The sequence below is a fragment of the Elaeis guineensis genome, chromosome 5 (assembly GCF_000442705.2).
Source record: "Elaeis guineensis isolate ETL-2024a chromosome 5, EG11, whole genome shotgun sequence".
NCBI lineage: Eukaryota > Viridiplantae > Streptophyta > Magnoliopsida > Arecales > Arecaceae > Elaeis > Elaeis guineensis.
The window spans coordinates 129,195,152-129,216,662 of NC_025997.2; the positions used below are offsets into that span (position 1 = coordinate 129,195,152).

At 38.5% G+C, this 21,511-nt stretch overlaps 4 protein-coding genes across 4 annotated transcripts; 2 read left to right on the forward strand and 2 right to left on the reverse strand.

The window, feature by feature from the left end:
* Positions 1-506: 506 nt before the first annotated feature.
* LOC105045716 (small ribosomal subunit protein uS8) lies at positions 507-5,390 on the reverse strand. Its single transcript, XM_010924084.4, has 4 exons — positions 5,262-5,390; positions 1,242-1,385; positions 981-1,141; positions 507-786 (listed from the first exon to the last, which is right to left on the reverse strand). Exons 2-4 carry the CDS (start codon positions 1,372-1,374, stop codon positions 688-690), a joined length of 393 nt encoding a protein of 130 aa, XP_010922386.1. The 5' UTR covers positions 1,375-1,385; positions 5,262-5,390; the 3' UTR covers positions 507-687.
* A 2,048-nt stretch (positions 5,391-7,438) lies between these two features.
* LOC105045715 (uncharacterized) lies at positions 7,439-8,763 on the forward strand. Its single transcript, XM_010924083.4, has one exon. It carries the CDS (start codon positions 7,454-7,456, stop codon positions 8,405-8,407), a length of 954 nt encoding a protein of 317 aa, XP_010922385.2. The 5' UTR covers positions 7,439-7,453; the 3' UTR covers positions 8,408-8,763.
* A 4,366-nt stretch (positions 8,764-13,129) lies between these two features.
* On the forward strand, positions 13,130-14,091 carry LOC105045714 (protein MIZU-KUSSEI 1-like). Its single transcript, XM_010924082.4, has one exon. It carries the CDS (start codon positions 13,228-13,230, stop codon positions 13,957-13,959), a length of 732 nt encoding a protein of 243 aa, XP_010922384.1. The 5' UTR covers positions 13,130-13,227; the 3' UTR covers positions 13,960-14,091.
* A 5,141-nt stretch (positions 14,092-19,232) lies between these two features.
* On the reverse strand, positions 19,233-20,037 carry LOC105045713 (histone H2A). The gene is made up of 2 exons (XM_010924080.4): positions 19,759-20,037; positions 19,233-19,660 (listed from the first exon to the last, which is right to left on the reverse strand). Exons 1-2 carry the CDS (start codon positions 19,966-19,968, stop codon positions 19,427-19,429), a joined length of 444 nt encoding a protein of 147 aa, XP_010922382.1. The 5' UTR covers positions 19,969-20,037; the 3' UTR covers positions 19,233-19,426.
* Positions 20,038-21,511: the final 1,474 nt, after the last annotated feature.

A 21,511-nucleotide genomic window follows, 5' to 3' on the forward strand; every position in this document is an offset into this window, starting at 1 on the left:
TGCTTAAAATGAAACCCTCTCCTGTACCAAAAAAAATGAAACCCTCCCAAGAGTTCCTGGATACCGAATCTGTAATAATAACCCACAGGATCACGGCAAAGTAAACATAATAGCTACCGGCCTTTTAGCACTCCATAACATAAAGGAATATAAATACGTTTCTCCAATTGCACCATAACACCTAAACAAACTGATAAAATTTAAAAACTAGATTGCGGAGACCCCACAGGAAACAAGTCCCTCGTCCATACAGAAGATGGCAATACAATGAACAAGTTTACACGGGCAGCACTTCTTGGTTTGGCAAATCAGTGATGGTTAAGTACATGTAAAGGATCATGGCCGATATCAGGTTTTCCTGATAAATTTTAGCACGGAAAGCATAAATGTAATCCCGCACCTTCCAGTTCTGATGACAAATATACAACTGCCGATATTGAAACACTAAAGATTACCAACCGAAAGCCCTCTGGATTGTGAGACAAAATTGGTAGAAAACAAACTGGTGAAGCAGAAATCAAGGGTTCTTCAAAATATCAGTCTTACAAACTCCTGCATTCAATTAAAAATCAAACCTCCAAAAACCAAAGTATAAATAACATACACAGTTCCCAAAATTCCTTAAAATCCTTATCGAAAAAATTAGGATGGCTATAGTCGATCCCTTTTGTCCGGCGAAAGCCACATCTAGTAAAAAAAGCCAAGAACTTTTCCACCAACGTTCTTCCTCCTAGCTTCTTCATGGTCCATGATGCCCGCAGATGTTGTCAGCACAATGTAACCAAACTGCACGTTGAGTACAAAAAGAACAAATTTTATCACCACTTGATCAACAAGACTCACAGCAAGAACAGCATTCTGGTTGAATTTAAAGTATTAAATTCTCACATAAAACCAGGATACTAAATTCAACATTAAAACAACAAAAACATTTAGTTATATGAAAAGCCAGTTAGTGATGACTAAAAAAAGCAACTGACCTGTCTAGATGGAAGCAGTCTTGCAGTCCAGGGCTCAATTTCTTTAACACCCACATCAAAGCGAGGACTGATAACACCACATTTGTTCAATCTTCCATTCAACTCAACCACTATTTTACCAGCTCGGTGGTCATCTACATATTCAAACTCACCAATGTATCCTACAGATACCACACACAGGAATCATCAAAAATAAATGAATGCACATTTTTTCTGTTAAACAAATGATTGCAACAATGACAAAAATATCACAGGACTAACCATGCTTCTGCATGACCAGAAGGAACTTGATGATCACTTTCGATGAAGGTCTGATCATGACCTGACGTTTTCCTCGCTTCTCAGCATTGTACATGCTCTTAAGAGCATCATTCAAGACGCTAACTCTCACCATCCTTACCAAGCCTGCAAAAAGAACTACAGCATATAAAAGTGGGCAACATAAAAGAAATGCAAAAGAATGTACTTCAACACAATGGTGCCAACTATTTGCATGTGAAGGCAGAACTCTCGGAGTACACTTTATTATCATTCAGCACGAAATGCAGAAGCAATGAAATTATTACCATAACCCCCAAATATCAAGTAAAACAATATAGCTTGGTTCATTCAACTTGTTTTTATAATGCATATATACAAGGGAAGGAGAAACTGACCATTGTTTTGCCACATTGTAGAACACCTATCAAACTAACTCCCATATTAACATAACAAATGGATAAACACCAATTAATACAAGAGTGTGTGAGGGAGTGTGTCTGTGTGTGAGAGCGAGAGAGAGAGAGAGAGAGAGAGAACACTGATCAAGAAACAAAAGATAAAAACAGTTATTGTATGATTAAATCAACATTCCACTTAAAAAACAGGGGAAAAGAAACATGAAGATTAAGCAGATTATCGAAGGCGCTTTTCAGAGCTAGGCATGACAGACACTGCTAACTTATCACCAAGTTGAATATTATCCAGTGAGACTAGAACCAAAGCAAGCATCTTTTGCATATACATGTCAGATCCACCATGGCTCTACAAATGACTTGCAATTAGTTCTCAATTCAATGTCAGCCAGCTGATCTGGCACCAAAATCCAACTGATGTACCACTTGGCAAATAAGAGGCTTATCAAGATACCTAAAAGGCTATTTAGTCCAAGGGAAACCTATGTGGTTGGTTGCGCCATTAAAGCTTGTGGAACTAAGAAGCACTGTGATACCTGGACTTGCCACTTGCCCCCAGCATTCCTATGTCCACACAATGGATCAGGTATGGGTACAGGGCATGAGTTTGACCCCTTGCAAATACTAACAAAGATGGCTCCCTAAAATTTAGCAGCAGGTTAGCCCATTGATGGAGAAGAGCAGCCATCAATTGTTCCATCAAAGAGGATATGACAGGTTGGGGTTCCCCACGGGGGGGTGCGGGGGGGTTGCGGCAGCAGCGGTACGGGGTGGGCTGTGATCCACTTCAATTGAAAAATTCATATTTCAGCACTGTTTCACATGCTGTCAACCATTTAGATCTTGTTAACACAAATATACTCATCAGTCCCTTGTTTTAAGCCAAGAAGAGAGATGATAACAGGAAAGGGCATAAGAATAGGGCGCTTTATTAGCAAGCTGATGACACATGAGGTGCATGTTGTACTATTAAAGAAGGGAAATACAGTAAATGGCTGCGATGCCATCCACTTAAATTAAAAAATTTATATTTCAGCACTGTTTCACATGCTATCTACCATTTAGATCTTGTTAACACAAATATACTCTCTTCTCTTCTTTTGATGCAAATTTACTTTTTAGTCCCTGACCGATGTCATACACAAGAGTAAGTATCCATAAAATATACATAATTATGTATGCTACAACCAGAAAAATTATAAACTATATACATCATGGGCTAAAATAATATGTGGTTGAGATAACATGTCAATGTGCCCGTTTCCAACTTTGGATCCTTTTTCGGTCAAGTCCCCATATCCTAAGATTTTGGGATACTGGGAACCTCAACCCTATATGCAACCCTATATATGGTTGAAATAACATGTCAACCCACACTCAACACCCGTACCCTAGACACGTGCCAACACACCTGTCCCAACTCTGGGTCCTTTTTCTGGCCAAGTCCCCATATCCTAAGATTCAGGATATGCTGGATCTGAACCCAAGATACATACCCACAACCAAAAAACATACCTAAACCCATGTAATATGAAGAAGCAAACCACTAGTATTCATCTAGACTTGAAAATAGTCTAGATATATGGGAACAACTTTTTAACACAAATGCATGCATATGGGAAACATTTTTAACATCCCAAGGCATAAGCAACTTAACTATGCATGTTATGCCAGCATGCAAAACTAAATGGTGAAACATTTATTTAATGACCAGCAATCATGCCATGATATATATATATATGGAGGAATGGATGTGTTGAACCACACATATATGTGCACTTAATTTTAAAAGTGGGTTTGTGTGATGTATGTTAAAGCAGCACTTCACATAATTTATAACAAAATAAACTCAAATGACTGATACTCATCAATTATATACTCATGATAAAAACTAAAGTCCCATGACATCCTTGATTCCAAAGAATTTTTTTGTCCAACTAACATTATCTATAAATCAAATTGTCATCCAGACTGCAAGAGCTCCTTAAAATCACAATATTTGCAAACATAAACTTCAGAAGCAAAAGATAACAAAGTAATCATGGATCCATTAGAATTAGCGCTACAGTCTATCTCAGCTATGTTAGATCTGCTCCTATCAAGATTGATTAAATCAGCTATCATACTAACCTATTCAAGTTCTTGTCTATCAAGGGTCAGGTCAGTTGGTGGTTCCCATGATAGATGGTCACAAATTAGCCTCAAACATAATTTGCTCATAGTTTTTGATAAGGGGAAAAACAATAACTCAAATCAGTCAGGTTGAATCCTATCGGTGATGCCAAATTTTGGGAGATTTATTTGCAGCCTTGCCCTCATTGAGTCCAAATAAAACACATTCAACAAGAAGTTCACCACACAAATCCTCCCAGAAAATTGGTGTATCATGCATATCAATCTTGTCTACCATCCAACCTTGAATACTTTCTCTACAAGATTGCTTTTTTGACAAATGTAAAGCAACCCAACAAAATTCTTAATTCTGTCTTCCATTTCTTTTTAGTTGCATAAGATGAAGCACCAAGTACCATTCTAACATTCTAGACACTCAAAAATTGCTTTGCATCATGTTCCATAAACAAGGAAAGAAAAAGGTTTATCAATTGATAACACAATCTGCAGCCCCATTCTAAATAGAATATACTCGATATATAGCAGATTTAAGAATACCACTGCAAATGAGAACACCCTACCACTATAGAAGACTAACCTTCTTCTGATATAGTAAATGTGAAAGTATTACGGGTTAACTTTCTGAAACACGAAAAACTGTTGGCACAAGTGTCGTGTGGAAAAACAATTTCACAATCACAACACAATTTAGATGAGCATTAACATTCCATCTGCCTGTTTTATAACTGTTAAAAATGTCTTTATCAATCCCCATGGTCTACCATGTCATAGATTTTAGATATCTGGTCAACCAATTTCGAAAACTTTTCTACATAATGTCTGAATAAATTAAAAAAAAAAAAGGGACGAAGCTGATTTATATACAGGCTTAAGAACATGAACGTTTTACCTCAAGCGAAAGTACACAAAAATATCAAAGACAAAAATATGAAAAATCAAAGGAGCAAAACCGAGCGGTTAAAAGACAAGAAAAATCAATATAAAAAGCACCCCCACTCCGAAGGAGGCATTATTAAACAACCACCAGTTGCTAAGAAAAATAACATAAAGAAACAGGGTAATAGTTGTAGAATTACTACTGAATAAGCACCTCATCGGACTGATGTAACAAATGCCAACAAAATTCATCATGACACAATAGTATAGCTGATGATGAATCTGGAATCCAGAATAAATACATCAAATCCATATAACTTAACATGGATATAGCGGAAAACAAAAATGAAGAAATATAATTAAAAAAGTGCAGCATAGTTACCGGAAAACCTACGAGGCAAAAAGGAATGAGATTAAACAAAGAAAAACAAAATGGCAGGGTTATAAAATCCTCCATATATAAGAAACAAATCAAGATAGATATACGAAACACATATAACGAGAGATCCATCAAAATGTCAAACTTGCAAGAAATTCCCGCAAAAAATGGATCATCTGAGGCCGATATTTGGGAGGAAATAGAGATAAAGGATCGCACCTTTGGGAGGAAGAGCGCCGCGAGGAGAGAGCGGCTGGAAGCCTAAAACCCTAGCCCAGAAAGGAATAGAATGAGAGCGAGAGAGGCAAAGGGAGGGCGCCGGTGGGGTCCTAAAGAAAGGAGGGTATGGTGCGATTTTACCTTTTTCATCCCTGGGATTTTAATCCTACGGCGCGGAGAGTAGATCAGTGTCACCGAGCTCGAGGGCTACTCGTGGGCCGTCCTGGCCCAGATCACGCCTCTTCAAGTTTGCGTTCGATGTAGGCCCAAGAATGCCTGGACCGACTCTAGGGTGTGATATAAGCTGTAAGTGGGTCGGACCTTTTGCATCCATCATTCCAGCCCTTTTGAAAGCGAAGGGGCTTCAGCCCATATGTAACTATATGCTGAAAAGCTGAGGCCATGCTTGATTCCCTAACAAATTTAAATGGAGTCTACCTTGTCAGCCGAACAATTTTTCGATCATCTTGATGAAATCTCATTGGTGAGAGGTAATTTTGGGATTTTGTATCGAAAAAGAAAAGCATCTTACAGATGTTCAATTTAACCTCATTTAACCATTGTTGGAGAGGAGGTTCAGATAATTTCACTTGGTTTTGTACAAAAATGGGAAAAGAGAAGCACTTGGTTAGCAAAAGGTAGATGCCTTTAATGACTAAAATATATATACAAAATGAAGCTTTTTCATGAACAGCTTCATTACATTAGCAGTGCATACATTGTTAATAATTTGAGGTTGAGCCTCTATACAGCATACATGTATCTAAATTAGACATGGTTGGATTGTCTAGGTGGGTAATTGAGAGGTTGCAAGGCAAAAAAAAATGATCGAAAGTAACAAAATTGGAGACGTACTTGCTTACTTCCAACAAAAAAAAAAAAAAAATGATATACATGATTACATATTTATGCAGTGATATATCATAAGTTTGCTTGTAGTTATCAAAATCGCTAAAAAACACTGTCTTGTTTGGATAGCTATAATTAAATGCTTCTTCAAATATTTATGATCTTACTATAAATTGCTTATAGTATCTAATGTAGGACTAACAAAATATGATCCATCTTATCAATTTGATCTGTGCTCTCGACTCATTATAAATATATTTAAATTTAAACTAAATAAATTTAGATAATAAACAGATCAACTTATTTAATACATTCAATATTCAGATTAGATTGAGTCATATAACCTATTTAACTCATTTGACCTATTTAATCCGTTTAAGATCTATTTAAAACCTCATTAATTTATTTTTGACCCATTTAATCAACTTATTTAACTAGTTTAATAAATACATTAAGCGGATCGTCAAATTTCCTATTTAATAAATAGATTAAGTTTGGATTGATGATTTTTTGATATCCATATTGATCCGATCAATATCCAATCCAATCCAATCCAATTACTATCCCTAATCTAATGTCAAATTGCTTGCCCTTGCATCTTTGCATGGTTCATTCTTCATGAGAAAATATTTTTTTTTCATTTTTTCTAAAAACTCAAAAGATGAGGAGGTGGATGTTTTGTCATACTGTCCATAAAATCATTTTTATAGGAGGAGCTATTCTTTGTGCACCATGCCGTATGGAACACATGCATCATGTGCAGTAATTGGCTCACACATAAAATTGGACAGCATGCGAAAAAAAATTAAAAAAAAATTATTGACCCTACGCATGAGCCAATCACCATGCATAATGCTTATGTTCGTGCACCGCACATGGTGCATAAAATTTTTTTTTATAGAAGTACTACTTGTCATCTATAGTTAACTATGGGCCGGGGCCAAATTGGTTTCAAACTAGATTTGGGCCAGATCAAAATTATTTAGGGCAGGCATGAACCTAAAAGACAGGCCAAATAAATCTCTGGCTAGGGTGCTAGGCACATGCGGATGCTTGGCTTGGCCTAGGCCTAGCTCAAAGATCGAGCTCAAAACCGGCACAAGCTTAGCCCTAATTCATCATTAGGATCATCTGCAAGAAGTCATTTGGGTCAAGCTGAAATATTTTGAGGCGATCAGGTTAGAAATTTTGGATCAATTAGACAGGTTTAGATACAGCCTAGACCTTCTGCACACATGCTTATTGGGTTACATCTGATTGGGCTACAATTGATTGGGTTAAGATATGGGCCAAGCTCAGATGGACTTGTGGCTTGACCCGGCCCGGCCCCATCCGGTTCCACTATGCCTAACCCCAATTTCCTCCTCGCTTGGAAGGCTGGACTCTGGGCATTAACCACGTCGCAAACCGGCACGTTAGAAGTTTGGAACCTATCAGGCATCAGGATAACCATCGCTTCACATCAAGGGCACGTGCAAGTCACAAGCCCGGACCCCATATTTCCCCCGATAAATCCGTCCTCCATTCATCCTGTCTTCTTAAACCCTAACCCTTCGTTGCATCCCGTTTCCTTCAATCCAATCCTGATACCGGAGAATCCTGGAAGCCCAATCCTAATGGCGTCCAATCCCAACGGCTCCTCCTCCTTCGATCACCTCCTCCTCCAAAGCCTCATGGGCCGCCTCCAGCTCCGCCCCCCCTACCTCGACACCAACTCCTTCCTCTCCCACAGCCTCGACGACTTCCTCCTCCGCGATGAGCTCCCCACCGACGACGAAGATGACTCCGAGGAGGAGGACGGCCAGCTCACCTCCTTCTCCGGGGACGGCGCGAGGCATCGGGGGCGCCTGGGCAAGGAGGAGGCCCGATTGGAGAAAGAAATCATCAAAATTGTCCTCTCCGGAAATGCCAAGGACAAGCTCAAGGCCAATTCGGGCCAATCCATCTCCATCGGGGACCACGACATCTGCATCGGGGTCCACGAGGAGCCGGGATCCGAGTACCGGGTCTGGGAGTGGCACGGCCACATCATGCTGTTTGACGAGGAGAACGGGTACTCGGCCGAGTACATCTATGGAAATTACTTTGAGCGGCTGGCGGACAAGAAGGGAGGAAGGAAGGATGAAGAGGAGGACGACGACAAGGAGGCGACGAAGGTTAAGGCTGAAGCAAATTTCGGACTAAGAGATCTGATCGGGAATTCGAATGATTCCGTTGGGAATGGGGGAGGGAGGGTGCTCCACCGAAACTCTTTGAATGCTGGGACGGCGGCGAATGCTGGGACGGCGGCGAGGTAATGGACGAGGGTCATATCTGTCACAGAAGGGATGGCATCTGCGAAGAATATATACGGTCATCCACAGTTTTTGTATCCAGATGTTCTTCCGTATCGGTGACCCACTAAACTCATCCCATATCTAGGATGCCTTCTGTTCATGCTATTATAATCTGGATTTAGAAGTTGATCTCATGGTTTTAATGGTGAATATTTTTGATTTGTGTTTATTTGTGCTTTTTTTGGTTTTGCATTCCTGGTCCATGTGAAGTTTCATACAAATGTATTGGGCAAATTAAATGAGTTCTATAAGCTTGTCGCTGGATAATCCATGTAATCATTTGGTTCTGATGGTGATGTGTCATACTCTGGCTGTTATGTTCTGCTTTTTTGTTTCTCTTAAGACATTGCATGGAGTTTTGGACATGCAGTCTTTTTCAGACACAGGATGACGGCAATGGACTCCTCATGAATTTTGACTTAGCCAGTGGTACATGAGGCAGCATAATACAGATTATGTACATGCCATAGAGCAATCAATACCATCTCCTATTGATAGATAGATGTATGCAACAAGTTCTCTGAGACATTCTTCATGCAAGAGAGTTAACTTTGATTCTGCTGTAATAATTCTCGGCCCTGGAGTAGTTGATACCTGATGCAATTGAAGTGGGAGATTATTGTTAAAAGTTGAATCTAAAAAATCTATACCTTTAGAACTTTTATTAACCAATTAGTGTTAGGACTTCCCCGTGCAAAATCATGCAATAATTTGTGTGTCCATATGGAAACTCATCTGGGCGATTTACATTCCGAAACCCAAAGACAAGGAAAATAGAATATGTTAGACTTGCAGAAGTGGGCAAATATGCCGCAGTTTTATATTTATTCTGTCATGTTACTAATAGAATATGGTTTCCAAATAAACTCATGAAACGAGCCTGTCATTCACTAGCAGAAGGAAATGCATGAATATGAAGTACTTTTTGTTTGGATATTTGCTGCATATGAAATAGTTGTACGTGGCAGAAGTCAGAGGTTGTGATATTTGTTTGTGCATTGCAAATTTCTTGGGAAACTAAACAAGCAACCTAGTAGATTTTGCTACTGCTTAATTCCCTGTTTGTAACTTTTGCTTGACAGTGTGGGATCTAATAGCTTTTGGAAAGTTTTACGTTGTATTTTCTTGGCCATGGGATATTTAATGCTTGCCACGGAAGCTTTCAAATCTACAAAGTTTTTTGTTTTAACATAATTGTAGATTTATAATCTTTTAAAATTTCCAGTTGATTTGGTGGTATTCAGCTCATTGGTCATTCCTTGAAGCAAAGGCTTTAGTGTGAGAACTTCTAAGATCTTTAGGATAGACTCCAAAATGATCATGAGATATTTATACGTATAGATGTATTGCACTTCAGTTATGGTACTTCTGGATTTGCATCTTGGATTGATTTTGAAAAGGAAAAAGACTATTTATCACTAATTTCTATGAAAGGAAGATACCATTTTGTCTAAACTATTCTACTAACCTTGTCTTTTTATATCTGCACCTGTCCATCCGGATGCTCATGCAACAACAATCACAAATGCATAATCATCCACCCACAACACCAGCACTCGTTAGCAAATTGTTAGAATCATGATATTTTTGGACTGAACTCTCTTTCTTCTCTGTTTACGATAAATTTGCGATCCAAACTCTTATTTTACATGATTTTAGTATCCAATTATTTTCGTTTTTAATTTGCTTGATAAATATCATCATCCATATATACTGCTTTAATATGGGAGTTGATAGATCTATGAGATTTTGGTACCATACTTTTTATTGTTTGCAAGTTGTTATTCCTTGTTAGGAGAAGACCTTAAAGAAGATAGTTAAAATAGCTGTGTTAACGATTTTGTACTGGAAGCTGTTCCACCATAACATTTTTGCCTCCTGTTCCATGTGCTTCACGGTAAAGATTGACTGCCCTTTGCCAATCATCCAAGTTCATCGCCGAGTGATGAAATTCTGGGACTCTTTTGGTAAGATAATTGTTCTCAGTTTTAAACAAGGGAAGACCTCTAATTCACTTAAACAGTTGATTTTTCTCTAGTCAAGTTTTTTGGGAAACTTTTGTAGCTTTTTGCAAAACCTGGGCCCATTCTTTATATGATTGATGATCATGGCATACTGATTTTGTCCATGAAATTTAAAATATTGGATGTGAAAAACTTTAAACAAAGAAAAGTTATGGACCATTTTATAGGTCTTAAGTTGAAGGACCAGTGCGAGCATGTGTTTAGTCCCGCGTTGTTTATGCACTAGATCAATTTTAGGTATTTATATACGGCTAAATAATATCTTTTGGCTAGTCTGTTCGAGGAAGGTTGTAGATTATTGTATCAACGTGCAGATATTTTTGTAACAAATTTATCAGGTAGATAAATTCAAAGATGTTGACTCATACGCATATGGTGTTAGGTCTTGTTGGAAATTTGTCTTTATTTTTATTCTCCAATGAGGTAGAAGACTTCTCTAAGGAGAGTAACACTTTCTTTATACTTATTTCTTCCAATCCTTTATCCAGTCTTGTATCTTTTTCTTTTCCCCAGCAATATCAGCTGGCAGTAAATAATTTTTATTCAGAACGATACTTTGAAAAGCATTGTGGATTTGCTTGATCGTCGAGTTATTTTCCTTAGGCATGTCCGGCTAGCCTTGGATAATGAGAGGTTCGATAGTGTTTTCCTGGCATATTTGGATCTTGTCATTGCTATTAGATTGGCGGAATGTTTTACATGTTGGAGCAGCTCTGCTAATATGGTTAGGAAACTTTCTCCTCATCGTTGTTGATGTATGAGTTTCTTTGTTCCTCGTGTGGCTTCTAGGCTTGTAGCTTGTTGCCTTCTGTTTTTGTAGTTGCAGTGTTGCCTCCCCTTCTTTGATTATGCCTATTTCAATCTCTCCTGATTTTTGCCAGGGGATTATTCAGTCAGCGCACGTGGATCAATGCAGATTTTCTGATGTGTAGAAATTGAGGACATTGGGAGTGAATAAGTGTATGAATGTGGTATTTCTAAGATGAAAATGATATAATCAATCAATAAAAGACTGAATGAAAGGAAATTTGGATGCTGTGATAGCTCTTATTTCTAGCTATCGTGTGCATGTCAACTATTGCAATTCCAGATATGGTTTTTTGGTTTTGGTTTTCAGTACAATTGAAGGTAAAGTTGCCCTTGTCCTTTTTGACTCCTCGCTATTGCAATTGGTCTCTAACCCTGTCTGTTGCATTGCTCTCGTTAACAAATTTTACGATTTTAGATTTGAAGAGTTTTGGATTTCTTCGCGGAAGATTTAAGCGCTGATATAATCGAAATCCCGTATCATTTTCTTCTCTTTAGGAGAGCCATTGAGCTTAAACCGCCTCCCTCCTCCTGCATGCGATGCACCTGCCGAATGCCCTTTTTTCTGGGGCGCGCCTGCTGACGAGGCCATTTCATATTTTGGTAATCTAATGGATGACAGGCTGAAAGTAAGATACAGGCAAAGTAATGCTTCAAGAGTTCAATGCCTCTCAACTACGACGTCCTTGACATGTGAGCCATAGCGAAGAACAAAGGGGAATGAAGTTAGTGAACAAACAGAGAGATTGTTAGCTGTTATAGAAATGCAAATTTCCGGTTACTAATAAAAAACTCATGTGACGGTCGGATTAAAAGGCCTTCGTCACTAGTTCACAAGTCTCCAGAGTAGCAAGAAAAGTGCAAAAGCCAACTGTTGGTTCTATGGTTCGGTCCTAGAGCTGTTCTTTCGGTGGAACTCCTGTCCCTTTTGGCAACCCGAAGAATGAGAACGGCAGTTGGAAAGGGGTGAAGTTATAACACTGCAAAATTTATAAACTGAAGAGTCCAATGTTAACTTTACCAAAAAAAAAAAAAAAGAGAGTCCAACATTAAAAGATGAGAAGAAAGGTTTATCCATCGTTATGATGATAATATCGACAATGCAGATAAATACCAATGGGCGTGCTTGTGCCAGAGAAGTTGCAATGGGTTCAGAAATTCACATCGAGTATGTGATAAGACATGGATGACTGTAGGTGAGTCGAAAAAAAGAATACAGAGTCAATTGGTTAAAGAGCGTTTTAGGAGGCTTACTGATTTTTGTAGCTTGAGAACTGTGAGAAAACATAGAGAACCTTGATAGCAATACAAGAACTAATCCCGTCTCAACAAAGTTGCACAGCGTGAAAGTGACGTCAATCCTTCTACCATAAGAGGTCAAAGAGCTGTTAAGATCTTTTTGTTGTTTTATTAGTTTTTGATCTTGTTCAACAACAAAAGTGTTTCGAAGTTTCACAACCCATTGTAAGTAAATTTATTTAATAACAGATAACAAAATGTATAACTAATGATTACTAGAGAAATTGTATCGAGCTAAAGATTCGATCCTATTTTAATATCTCATTTTATAAGATTTTTCTAAAACTGATTTGGGATCTGAGATACTAGCTGGTGAAGCATACTATGTTGCTGAAGGATAGAGACATTCAGACGCGTGATAAGATAGAAAAGAGAAATCAAACAGACTATTTTGCCCCGCACTTTAGAGTCGTGCTAAGAGAAATGATCAAACAAGAGATCAACTCATATCTAGCCCTAGATTTTGTCAAAATCTCTACGCATATTCTTAACAGATTCTGTTACGTACCTTCTCCAGGCCAACCTAAACGGCACTCAAATAGATAAGAGAGGTCAAAACAGTCTTCACAGAAGTAAACGTTGTATAAATCTAGGAGGGCTGTGTTCTTCCCGAGCCATTTGGTTTCTGTTCTTTTGGGAGTAGTCCAAAGCATGGAAAGATATGGTAAAAGTCCATGGCACCGGATGACAAGAACGGATGGATCACGAGAAGATGACCACAAAGCTCCAGCATTCATCTCGCCATCTTCATCAACAAACGCTTTCCACGACTACGATGCCGTGGCGACAGCAAAACGAAGGCCTTCCAAGACAACGTTGGCGGCTGTCTCACGAATCCGATCGCTGTTCACGGCGGCAAGCGGCGTCAAGAAGCAACCGGCGGGCCTCGGGTCTCGCGTGACCGGGACACTCTTCGGTCTCCGGCACGGTCACCATCGCAACGTCCACTTGGCCTTCCAGCCGGACCCCAAGTCCCCACCGGTTGTACTCATCGAGCTGGCCACGACGATGGGCCCGTTCGTCGCCGACCTGGCGTCGGGGCCGGTCCGGTTCGTGCTCGAGTGCCGGAAGAGAACGGACGGCTCGTCGGCGGCGGCCCCGTGGGAGGAGGGGGAGTGGAAGGAGTTCTGCAATGGGCGGGTGCGTGGCAGCGCGTGGAGGCGGCGGCACGAGGACATCGATCGCAAGGTGCTCGAGGCTTTGCGGCCGGTGACTTTTGGGGCGGGAATGATGCCAGACGTCGAAGGGTCCAGCGGGGATCTGGTATATATGAGAGCGAGGTTTGAGAGGGAGGTGAGGTCCAGGGACTCGGAGGCGTTTTATATGATAGGTTCAGAGTCCGAGGGTCATCCTGAGATTAGTATCTTCATGTTGAGAATTTAGTTCCCTTTTTTTTTTCCCTCTTTTATCATGAACATTGTTGGTTCCTTTATCTACTTTATTTAGGTATCATGTAAAGAGAGAGGATTTGAGAATCTTGGAAACAGAAGTCTATTAAATTGAAGCATTCGATTCTATTAACACAGTAGTCAGATGTTTAGCTAACAGCAAGGTATGCTTGAAACTCTTATTAACTTAAATTGGATGACTATCTGATAATATTCGACGCAAGATAATAAAACAAAAGGCTTCGAAAAGCTTTGCTGAATATGAATAGGAGAGGTCAGACTGATGACAGATGCGTTCAGTTAAGATTTAATGTTTGAAGAAAAAAGTAATGATAAGTTCTATTAGAGGCCAGAGTTAAATTTTCTTCCAGTAGGTGGTCAACTAGAAGAGATTTGGGGCAGAATTACATAGCAATGCTGATCATTGACAAAACCACCTTGAAGGAATAGGAATTGATACCTCAGAAGTGCAGCAAAATTCTGTTTTGTTCACATGCCAGGCAAGGAAACTCAGACGTAGTTCATAAACACAAATAACATACAAGCAAGAGCCAGAGAAATCAGCACCAAGAGAATCTCAAAATTGCAAAAGAGAAGTTCTTAAAATTAACAATGAGAGCAATAAATAAAACAAAACTGCACAAAGATACAAAGAGAGACCTGCTCCTCACCTGTCTTATCCTTGACGTCAGAAATCCTGCACCAATAGGACACCACAGAGATCAGGCACCAACAACAATTGTGGCTAGCAGTATGTGGCTGTTACACAAGTACTGCTGCCAAAATTGGATAATGCTGGAATAAAACAGTAATCTGGTCGAGTGAAACTTCTGGTGACCATTCGGTGACAATGCAAACTTTGGCCACAGGCAGGGATAATTTGAGCTGGTAAATGTGAATAACAGGGATTGCTTTAGCCATTAGGGGTTACATTTAACTATTCCAGGTCAACAAGAAACTGCCAAGCAGAAACAAAAAAAAATTTAAACAAACAGCTGTAAGGATAATCCACCACATCAACAGCACATTAAAAAATTATCCACCACACTAGCTAAATGTGAAGAGGGGAATACTAAAAGGTAATCGACAAACTATAAACATTATATGAAGCCTAAACACGGGCACCACATGTCCAACCAAATCATTTTCCCTCCATCCCTTAATTGCATAAACCAAAGATCCCTTATATCAGCAACTAAAATTAAAGCATGAATCGAAACTATGATCCCAAAACATGAAGAAAGATAAAACTCAAATATAAAGCGTTGCATTCTGCTTGGCAACATGAAACGATCGTGCTTACATTAAGGGAGAAATTCATACATACAATGATGGACCACATGATACATGTAAGATAGGATTGGACATCTCCTAGACTGGGAGTCCCATCTTTTTTGACAGTTGTTGCTTCACTTTCCAAATAACAAATGGATCAAGCCATATTTATTTGAATTACCTTGTGTTTGATCCAATACATATAATTTCCAGTGGAGGAATATTTACAAATTGTGAAAACATTCTGGATAACTACCAAAATTTGTGAATCCTTTGGAGTACCTAATATAACAATCAAATGCAGTTCACGAAAAACTATGCAATAGCTTTGCTGGTATTACGAAAAAGGTGTGCAGTATAGATACAGGATGTCAGCAACCGTCGAAGCAAGAAGCCATACTTAAGCAATATGCAGATCACCTCAGATCAAAAGGAGGATGAGCAAGACTAAACCAAGCATCATTCTTCTTGCAACATTAGTAAAAGATGGTCCTTGTACTCTTAAAGAGAAACATCAAAGGCACCCACAAATGAAAGAGATACCTTGGATACTCCCATCCAAACAAGACACCCACACATAATCAAATAAATAAATAAATAAACATTAGTCAATCGAAGGAAGAGCATATAGATGCATTACCAGGTAGGATCTCCAAGAAAACCACCCGTGAAGGATAAAAGAAACCATACAATCCTCATTCATATTGTTATCTTTACAGCAAAGCCTATCCACAGAAATGGTCTCTCAGGTCAAAAGGGAACAAACAAAGTGCCATTTCCATACACAGGATGAAGTGTTTGATCAATATCAAGTCTAAAATACAGAGGTCAAGCACCCTGCCAAGGTGTTCTAGTTCCTAATTAATTATTTTTTGAGAACACAAGCAGGGCCAAGCTGATGGCTCCTGAACAATAGCTTTGAGTCACCTATTGTACAGACCACAGAACCTCATTCTTGATAGACAAGATGCAGAATTTGGTACAAATAAACCTGATTATTTGGTGCAAAATTTAACCGGATACAAGTCAGGATCAACCTATTTATGAAATTTCATATCATGCAAGTGGACCATCTCAGCAGATCGACTTCATTGTACTTAAATAGCAAGAAGCAAGCATTTAGTTGGCATTCATTACATCACAAAGCAGCAGTGAGCTTTATAAACTATTTTCATAAAACCTCCTATACAGAGGATTGAATGACAAACCGACCATAGCATGGAAGGATTAGTTAAGTAATTTTGATATATAAGCAGAAATACATAGATAAGGTCACAGTGTATTTGTAAGTCTGTTCACTTGCTAATTTGAAATTGGATGGTTAAATAAAAGTGCCACTTTCAAATGCACATGCAAGTATTAATATTCCCGGATGACAAACAACATAGGCCAGCATACATTATTAATAAACATGTGATGACAACATTTATGTAAACATAATGAATTTTTTTTTTCACAAGGGCTTCAATCACGAATAAAGAAAGAGTAATTAAAGAGACAAACTAAACCATCAAAATAGAGAGAAGAATACCTGATGCTTAATCTTCAAGACAAGCCTAATAAATAAGAAACTGAAATTCGTAAGTATGTTCTACCAAGCACACCAGAAAATGCAACATGTATTGTGATAACTTCTTGATGCTTAAGCAAGGGCACCTATTTTCCTTTTAAATGCAGCTAATCAAGTCACTCCTTGCTTGCTTGTGAAGTATACTAGCGGCATAAGACAGTAACACTCCACAGAATACAGGCAAAGATTTCCAAAGTGGTTATGAGGAAATGGATATGTTGTGATGCAGTAACAGAGCCTATACCATACATCACATCCCAGGGAAATCCTTTGGTTCTCCTAGGACCAATAAACCTCAATTCAATTATTAAATAGTTCTGACAGTCGAAGATGCAAGAAAGAAGCATGCTTTTCCAAATATACAAGCAATCCCAAAAAAATTAGCGGCAAGATAGTTGGCATTTTCTTACCAAAATATGCCAGAGGGAGTGTATAACATGTGTAGGAAGCATCTATTACCAATTCTTACCAAGAGCAAAGAAATCATATCATATCAGAGTTCATCAAGCAACCGGCTTGGCAACATAGTTCCACAGAGGCAGGATCTTCAAAGGTCAAAATATGCTGATAAGCTAGCAACATTTATGCCATCAGGACTTGTCCAAAATGAAGCAGAATAGCACAATAAAAATCATAAAGAAACCTTAAATCTTTTTTTTTTCTTTTTCATAAACCAATTATTCACTATACTATAAATTGCCTAGGTAACAAAGTAAACAAATACATTATCAAATAAAGCAGAGATACATAATATGGAAGGATTGAATTATCATGCTCTGCTATTGCATGCTAAATCAGTCTACCAACTGAAAAGCGAAGAAAACAGAAGAAGGGCAAAAAGATCAAAGCAGCCCACATGTAGGTGCACCGATGCTTTATCACTCATTCCGCACTCAAAGCTAATTCATAATTTATTGATCATCAAGAGCATTGTTCCAGAACCAAGTGAAGAAACATATATCTTAATATCATGCCAGAAGTAATCCCAGGATATCATCAAAAGAAATAGCAGCAATGAACTAGTCGGATTTTGATTCTTCAATAGTGCCTATATCACAAGTTATGCAATCTCTAGTAGCTTAAATAAATCTGGATTTGCTAGCAGTTCTTATGATGAAGTTCCAGCAGGACAATGTTTTTTTCACAGACTCCATCTGGAGCCAAGTAAAACGACACATACAAAATATAAAGCAAACCAAAATGAGTCACCGAGCAACTCACCAAAGCTCAGATGATCACACTATATAGCAATTATTGGAAGCATATACATGCTTATGAAAGTCAAATGGATAATGCAAACTTCAATATGATACCTATAAGTTGCAATATGATTGTTCATGTTTATGGCATCAATTTCATGCTCTGCTAATACAATGGGAAAGCAATCTGCAATCAGGTGGAACGATGCTTTATCACTCTTCTCACAGCCAAATGCTAAAAATATTTATCAAAGAAAATGAGTCTTGTTCTGGAACTAAATGAAGAAACTCATCTCAAAATACCATACCAATAATTTCCTGCAGTCCAATATTTTGGAGTTCCTATATCACAAGTTATGCAATCATCATTAGCTTGAATGAATGCAAATGTGCACAAGCGGTTTTGATGATAAAAAGAATTTCAGCACTGCATTACTTGAGAAAGACCTACAACTACATGTGCCAACAAAACGCTATAACAAACACAAAATATGAAGAAGCCATAATATGTGCAGCTAACTAACAAGAGTGGAGATGATCCCATGTTATGCAGCAACCATTACAAATCATTATTCACTCTAGGAATTACAAGCACATCTTACAGACTTCAATAAGATACCCCTTTGAGTCATGGTAATATTTATTCAAGACATACAAAGATTACACTTATCGAACACTTCATAATTCACAATCTAATTCCAGTTCACACCATATTATTTGATGACTCCTCAAAAACATACAACTGCCATTAACATCTGGGGGTTTCCCTTTATGTCCATCATAGTTTAACAACATTTATAGCAATTTCATCAGAAAGCAGAAGGTAACAACAAATTGGTGAGAAAAGAAAAGAATTACCCGCTCCTCAAATGAAGACACTGGCTGTAAGAAAGATAAAGGTCTGAAACAATTTCCCACAGCATCAATTGCCTTCATTGAATTTTTTTTTTTTTAAATTCCTTAAAAGTTTCCACCTTGTAGCTTCCCATATCAAGCCGCTCTCCTTTAATAACAGTGTTCGTAGATTGACATTAATACTGATGTTATGTGCCTAAATTCACCATTCTGGTATGTGCAACATTTCTCCACAAATTAGGGCATCGGACGTCAACCAGCGAGCTCATACGGGTTCCGATAACAAAAGAGAAAAAAGACGGGAAAAAAAAAAGGAAAAAATGAAAATAAAAAAATACAGTTCAAAAAAAAAAAAAAATCGGTTCCACATTAAAAACACCATCTTTAACATTTCCTGCAACGAAAGAGAATTGATACAAATCCTTTTTTTCCAAGTCTCGTCCCCTCCTCCTCATTACACCATCCCCTACACCAAACAAAAGAAGAAAACAACCTAAAACGGATCCACAGAATTACATACAGAATTAAGAAAGCAGGAATAACAACACAAGGGTCAACGGTTCCTAAGCTTTCTTGGGGGACTTGGTGGCCTTGGTGGGCGACTTGGGCTCCTTGCTCCCGGTCTTCTTCGGAAGAAGCACCGGGTTAATGTTGGGCAGAACCCCTCCATGGGCGATGGTCACCCCAGCGAGAAGCTTCCCCAGCTCCTCGTCGTTCCTCACCGCCAGCAGCACGTGCCTTGGGATGATCCGGTTCTTCTTGTTGTCCCGCGCCGCGTTCCCGGCCAGCTCCAGAACCTAATAATCCCACATCGGAAAACGAGATAAGACGTCGGACGACTTTAGATCTGCCACCGCCTCCGGAGAGGGGCCAAATCTTTTTTAAAAAAAATTACCTCAGCGGCGAGGTATTCGAGGACGGCGGCGAGGTAGACAGGGGCTCCGGTTCCGACGCGCTGGGAGTAGCGGCCCTTCTTGAGGTAGCGGCCAATCCGGCCAACCGGGAACTGGAGACCGGCCTTGACGGACCGGGAGACCGGCTTCTTCTTTGGACCCCCACCCCTCCGGCCACCAGCACCCTTCTTGAGCTTGCCCCCGATCTCCATCTCTCTCCTCTCCGGTGATCTCTTTCGCTTCCGATCCTCCAGAAATTACCGGTTGCCTGACGACGAGGGGTTATTTTATAGCACGAGAAGGGAGTTCTCCTTCCTCGGATCAAGTGGTGTTGGCCGTTAGATTTATTTTTGATCCACGGCTGAGGGATGTCGGATGGCGATCCGCGTCAATCCGGATTGGACCAATCAGGTGAGGACTTTGAGTTGCTATGATCAGAATACCAGGTTGGATCCCCACATGACGAGTATTTTTTGGTGGGTAAACATTATATACAATGCCGGTCAACTTTCCTATCGCTCTATAAATCTATGTTCTCATACCCCACTGGATGAATAAATTATTTTTTTAATAAAATAATATTTAATTATAAAATAGGAAGAAAGTGTTACCCGATGAATAAGTTATTTTACCACCAACTAAAAAGTTAAATTTTTCATTTTATCCCTAAATATCTTAAAAATTTATCGGTAAAAATAGTAATACAAAAAAAATAAATAATAAATTTCAAAATTATTTTTTAATATATTAAATAAATAAATAAATTATTTTTCTATCTAAATATTATTCAAAAAATTTATCTAAAAAAATAAAGATTCCTATATAAGCTATTTACCCTCTAAAAAATAGATAAATTATTTTTTCACTTAAATATTACTTGAAAAATATTTATATAGAAAAATAAAAATTCTTTGAGAACAAGCTCAAAATTTAAAGACGGCAACGAATATAGATTACATCGATTAATATATATCCATTCTATAATTAAAAATTTTATATCCATATCCATCCCATATCTATCTTAGCTCAGATAAGAATGGATATGGATCATGTTGAATGGACAAGATGAGTTGGATTAAATTAAATTTAAAAAAAAATTATTATATAAATATTTTAAAATAATTATAATTTTAAAAGAATGATGATTTAGATTAAGATCATAGTAGGTCTAATTTGAGATAAGACAGACTATTACTTGTATTTAATCTAAAAATGCTTTGAATATTTTATCTAAAATCCACACCCATCTCGGGATTTCAACTAGTCAAATAAAATTTGTTCCATTCGAGTTCGGTTGAATCGAATATCCAATGGAGCAGCTATAATTGCCATCCATAGTAAAATTTAATTTGTTGATGGATCAAAAATAATTGAGTGATTAAGCCACAATGGAATCAAGGACCATGATAGTAGGGCTTTGGATGCTGCCAAAGGCCATGCACGCCACGGTTTGGTTTTGTTGCTTCTGCTGCAACTTACAAGCACCACGCAAGGGCCTTTTTTATGCTACAACCATGCTTCAAGCCATCTTGGAGAACGATTTAGCCCGGGTCAATGCGTGGATGCAACTAATTCATACTCATCTCGTCGATATTTTGTATGTTTGAGAAGGCACTTAGGCTGCTAATTTCATAGCAAATTTTGATTCATACCATCATGGTGAAGTTAAGTGGATGGATACACCACCACCAAAATTGAAAGATTTTTTGCTCGAGTACTCCATGGGCTGTTTATACGCCAAATATCTGTAGTTAG

Coding starts and splice junctions, on each gene's coding strand:
- LOC105045716 (XM_010924084.4), bottom strand. CDS start 1,374: ATGGTGAGAGTTAGCGTCTTGAATGATGCTCTTAAGAGCATGTACAAT. Junction 1,142..1,241: donor TCTGGTCATGCAGAAGCATG/GTTAGTCCTGTG, acceptor TGGTATCTGTAG/GATACATTGGTGAGTTTGAA. Junction 787..980: donor GACTGCTTCCATCTAGACAG/GTCAGTTGCTTT, acceptor CTCAACGTGCAG/TTTGGTTACATTGTGCTGAC.
- LOC105045715 (XM_010924083.4), top strand. CDS start 7,454: ATGCCTAACCCCAATTTCCTCCTCGCTTGGAAGGCTGGACTCTGGGCA.
- LOC105045714 (XM_010924082.4), top strand. CDS start 13,228: ATGGAAAGATATGGTAAAAGTCCATGGCACCGGATGACAAGAACGGAT.
- LOC105045713 (XM_010924080.4), bottom strand. CDS start 19,968: ATGGAGATCGGGGGCAAGCTCAAGAAGGGTGCTGGTGGCCGGAGGGGT. Junction 19,661..19,758: donor TCGAATACCTCGCCGCTGAG/GTAATTTTTTTT, acceptor TGGGATTATTAG/GTTCTGGAGCTGGCCGGGAA.